Source organism: Mytilus edulis, chromosome 7, assembly GCF_963676685.1.
Source record: "Mytilus edulis chromosome 7, xbMytEdul2.2, whole genome shotgun sequence".
Lineage (NCBI taxonomy): Eukaryota > Metazoa > Mollusca > Bivalvia > Mytilida > Mytilidae > Mytilus > Mytilus edulis.
In genome coordinates this window covers 4,710,829-4,716,184 of record NC_092350.1, presented here as the reverse complement: position 1 = coordinate 4,716,184, position 5,356 = coordinate 4,710,829, and the positions used below count along the sequence as shown (strand labels likewise).

General features: G+C 33.8%; 1 protein-coding gene across 1 annotated transcript; it reads right to left on the bottom strand.

The window, feature by feature from the left end:
• Nucleotides 1-697: 697 nt before the first annotated feature.
• Nucleotides 698-2,720, bottom strand: LOC139482752 (complement C1q tumor necrosis factor-related protein 3-like). The gene is made up of 3 exons (XM_071266821.1): nucleotides 2,692-2,720; nucleotides 1,753-1,903; nucleotides 698-1,125 (listed from the first exon to the last, which is right to left on the bottom strand). Exons 1-3 carry the CDS (start codon nucleotides 2,695-2,697, stop codon nucleotides 725-727), a joined length of 558 nt encoding a protein of 185 aa, XP_071122922.1. The 5' UTR covers nucleotides 2,698-2,720; the 3' UTR covers nucleotides 698-724.
• Between the last annotated feature and the right edge of the window lie 2,636 nt (nucleotides 2,721-5,356).

Below are 5,356 nucleotides of genomic sequence, written 5' to 3'. Positions count from 1 at the left end.
CAATGTACAGATCACGTGTCACTGAATTTAAAAGGATCTTTGGTATAGTTCGCCTCTTGCCCATGGTGTTGTTTGTTTTTAATTGACTTACGATTTTGGTATCTCCTTCCTCTTTTCGTTTTGCCTTTGTCTGTGACTATATGTATACTAGTCCCAGACTTTGCATACATTTTGTTGAATCTAGTTTTTTTTCTATCAGATGTTTGGATATTGTATAATCTGAACTTTCCAATTGAAACTAGTGTTTTTTAACTACAATGCGCATGCAAACACTTATCAGATACAAGTTGTGTGGTGAACGGGATGGCTTGGTAGAATCTGTACTTGAAAGTTCATATTAAAAACAACAACGGAAAGAACATCTATGATAAAACGAAATTAGAATGATTGTCGTTTATGAATTAATCTTTAATTTTAAAAGAAAGTGGATTGTTTTTCTATAAAAGTATATCAACTTATAAAAGGTACTTGCTATAATAGATAAGAAAAATAATAGCACATATGTCGTAAGTGGATTCCAAGGTAGCAATCAAAAATCATACATCAAGAAATAAAGAATCACCAAAAAGTACAACATTTTCTTAAATAACCGGAATATCAAAGACCACAAAATACCTTTATACATATTTCTGTATTCAGTTTGAGAAACAATTTAAAAAATAATTACCACACACATTTTAATAGTAACGAGAATTCATATTGAAATGGATTTATTGATTTAAATTTAAATTTCGAATCCATTAAATGAAGTCCATACCCCGCTGTAGCAGTATCCTTCACCAGTTGCTATCATTCTAATCCAAATGCTGTCATGTTTCTTTAAAGAAAGGACACCCGACTGTGTTGATGAATGGTTCCATTTACTACCATCATTCCAAGTATGATTTGCTAACCCAACAGAATTGCCATTCTTCACAAGTTCAGTAGGACAGCTTCCACCAGGGTTTGTAAACATTGTCCAGGAAAAGTAAAATGTACCATCACGTGGGCTGGTGAACACGCCTGTTGCTTTATCATACGCGTCCCCAGTGTTTGTTATAACGGTGCCAAAAATAATTTTTGTATGCTGTGTTACCTTTGACAGATGTTTGTGTAAATTGGCTGAGAAAGCTGACTTTACACGATCTATAGAAAAAAATCATTGAATATCATTGAATGCTTTAAAACATTAAACAAATATTAAAATTCATATCAAAATAATGATGACATTACATGCATCATATTATAAAGTTCCCTGATCAGTGGAGTAGATTACTTATGGTATGGCATCAAATATGAAATATTGAATAAAAATAAACACAATGCAAAGTGTGTAAAATTGCAATGATATGCGATGCAAAAAATCTAATGCCCACGGTGGTAAAGACCAATAGCAAAAACATGCTTCTTGGTTATCGTCTCTTGGATACAATGCCCGTTTTCATTCTCAATTCTATTAATGTTGCAACATTTCTTCGCATGCACGACGTGTATTCATTGGTAAAGAAAATCTTAACTATTATCTTAACTAATTTTTAATTACTATTCAGCATTGAACATCTTTTTTAATGTAATCATTTGACTTTGTGATGTACAGAGCAATTCCGTAATTAAAGTACAGAGTAAAGAGTTCACTTGGCTATCCGGTATCTGCCAATTGTTATAGCATACCAGTTTTCTAGTTCATTATAGCTGAATATATACCATATTAGGTTTTTCTTCACATACATTAACCCGCTTGTTACTTTTTACTGATAAATTAAAATATCTTACCGCTTGTTTCACCTCCGCATTCATCAGGATTCATGAGATTAAACTGGTATTTTATACTCCTCATCAATTTGTTGTTACTACAACACTTCTTTGATTGAGCAGGAGACCAGAACAAAGGAAACAAAGCAAGGAACACCACGTATGTGAAACCCTGGAATTAAGAACAATAATACTTGTAGCTTTTCTTACTAACATTTGCATGTCAAAGTAAAAATGATCATACGTGGGCACTTCTAATGTTTTATCATTATCACTTAACTAAAACAATTTCGTCAGTTCTTGTAACTACGTTTATATTCGAGTTTCGAGCTTCGGTCCTTGTTTGAAAGTTGATTCTATGATACAATGTGTTTGTTTTCTGTAAAAGTTCCTAAATACATTCACTTTATAAATGGTATTTACTATAAAAATGTGATCGCTGAGTACTCTGTTGAATTAAATTCTCACGATTGAAAATTTACTTCTGATGTGAAAATGTTAAATGAAAAAAGCAAAATTATTAGCGATAGAGATTTACGACTACAACGTCAACTACATATACTAAGTCGCAGGATGCAAATAGATTATCACCAAAATGTTTCCGATATACTGGAAATCTATATAATTCACTGCAAAATCACTGTTTAAGGTTAACATAATTGCCAAACAGAAGTCAGACAGAGACAGAGGCATTACCATCAGGAACAAAATTGAACTCAAAATAACCGGCACAGAAATGGGGAAACTTCTCTGTCAGTCGTTTGGCTTTTGGTTACAAGCAGTCATTGCTATTGGTTAAGACTGCCATTAATAAGGACAAAGCATTTTTAAAGTCCATCTGTATTGAATAAAATTAAGTTTTCTATTATACATTTCAACGTTACACGTGCACTGTTTTACAATAGATAAACAAACATTGCGACAATACAATTTGTAGTTAACAATTAAATATTACTATACCTCCATATTGTTAACTTTGTTATTATTTGTATGTGTGCTGAAAAGATGTTGGCAAAACTGTACTTTTACATTTATATATGAATGGTAAAGCATGCAATACATGAATTACATGTAATTTAAAATGATATGTCATGTAATCGGGAAATATGATATGTCATGTAATCGGGAAATATGATATGTCATGTAATCGATGAATATGATACATTTTATATGTCACAATGATGTATTGATCATACAATTCAAAACTTTTTTTTAAAAGTAAGTCGTTACCACAATCACGTCCACTTTCCCCCGGATGTGACCCACTGAAATACTTAAGCACCTATATGTACTTACATGATCAACACGACAAGTACCACATGTAGGTAGGATATGCTTACCCTTCCGAATAACCTGACAACACCCCCGTTTCTTGCCATGGCACTATCAGTTTATTTTCGACCAATGAGTTTGGTATCTTTTGCCTTTCTTTTCCAGTAATTTATATAGGAGTCGTTCTGTTGTTTACTAACACTGGTGTATCAATGCGGTTGTTTTCTTTGCTTCAATAAGTCTACAAGATCAGTGATACCAGCATGGGCTATTCCTATCACTTGACGCGTGTAGTTGTTTTATTTGCTTGCATAAGCTCACTTGGTCAGCGAGACCAGACAGGACTGTTCCAATCATTTGACACTTGCAGTTGTTTTTCATTGCTTGCATTAGCTCACTAGACGTAGTTACCGAGACCAGAAAGGACTGTTCCAATCATTTGACACTTGCAGTTGTTTGTCATTGCTTGCATTAGCTTACTAGCAGTAGTTACCGAGACCAGAATAGACTGTTCCTATAATTTGACGCGTGCAGTTGTTTTCTTTGCTTGAATTAGCTCACTAACAGTAGGTCAGCGAGACCAGAATAGACTGTTCTAATCATTTGACACTTGCAGTAGTTTTTCATTGCTTGCATTAGCTCACTAGCAGTAGTTACCGAGACCAGAAAGGACTGTTCTAATCATTTGACGCGTGTAGTTGTTTTCCTGCTTGCATTAGCTTACTAGCAGTAGGTCAGCGAGACCACAATTGACGGTTCCCATCATTTGACGCGTGCAGTTGATTCTTTGCTTGCATCAGCTCACTAACAGTAACAATACGGTCAAAAATAAATTATAAATTTGGATTTACCGTTGGTACTTGGTACCATATGGGGACTATCCATCAATTGGCCGTTTAATGACATGTACGTTTTTGTTTAATCTTGTGTTTGGTGTCTCCTTGTCATTTATTTATTATATATGTATGAACGAAAGATAAATTGTTCGAAGCAACACTTTTGAAGAATGTTACTCGGAATGTTTAATTTTGTTTAGATAAGAGGTGATAACTCCGGACATACTATGACAATGTGATAGTTGTATAAATACCTTGGATTATAAAACCTGTTAAACCCAAGCTTTATCATCTTTGATGTTAAGACAACAGATATCAGTAATACAAGATAAATATTAAATCGTTCAACCAAATATTGATATACTTTTTTCTATACATTGATATATGTTTATTGAAATCATGGTTTCCTAATTGGTTAAAATAAAGGCACCTATTGTTTCTGATGATTTAGGTCTTTGGCGTTTTATAAACACAATGAGATGGGACAGATTGAAGTCTTAAACTGAGATAACACCTGATATTGAGTTTTTGGTGGAGTTCGTGTTGCTCCATCTTTAGTTTTCTAGACAATTGTTTGTCTTTATGGTAGTGTGATGATTTTGTATCTAAGGCTAGATTGTTTATATTAGTAACTGTTCTGCAGAAGCCTTATTTAATGCGTTTGTATATACTTTAATAAAACATAGAGAAGAGTAAGATGATTCGCGGGTAAACTTTGGGTCAGGTCAAACGTGAAGGGGTGTTCCTTATGAAACTCAGATACGAGTAAAGAGACACTTTGTTAGAACACCCCTCTTCAAGAATGGTACAGCTCCCATTGGGGTATATAAGCTGGAGAGAATCTTAGCTCAGGGTCGATTGTCATAAAGTCTTCAGAGACATAAGACCACGGTACGGTGATATTCGAGATCGCTCGCTCGTATATATTTAAATATTATTACTAAGAGTAATAAAGAACAGGTTGGTGCCTGTTATAAATACGGACTTGTACATTTACAAGCGGAACCGTATTGTACCGTATAGGACAAGTGTGAGTCTGTGTGACCACCTTGTAAAGTACATAATTGATCATAATTGTACCAACGGAACAAAGACAAGTGTGTAAACTTGTAGGGTACATTATTGTACCAGGAGGACAAGTTTGTTCCTGACCCAAGGACAAATTTGTAAGAGTACAAATGTGTACCAGTTGTATATAGATACTTTAAGTAGAATAGTTTATAGATAGTTTATTAAAGATTGCAAAGAGCAGTTGTACATATTTTGGTTCATTGACGTATATATTTGAATAAAGATTATTTGTTATATGTTTTGTAAATAGAGCAATTTTGGATCCAGTATCAAACTGGTAACGTACTCATTCTAAATTGAAATAGACACGCTTACCCTGTGTACACGTTACATAATTTGGTGGCTAGCGGTGGGATCCAAATTGTTCATTTTTAAATCCATAGTGAAAGATTATATATCCAAATTTGATCATCTAATAAACTTATTTCCAAACTGTCTTGTGAGAA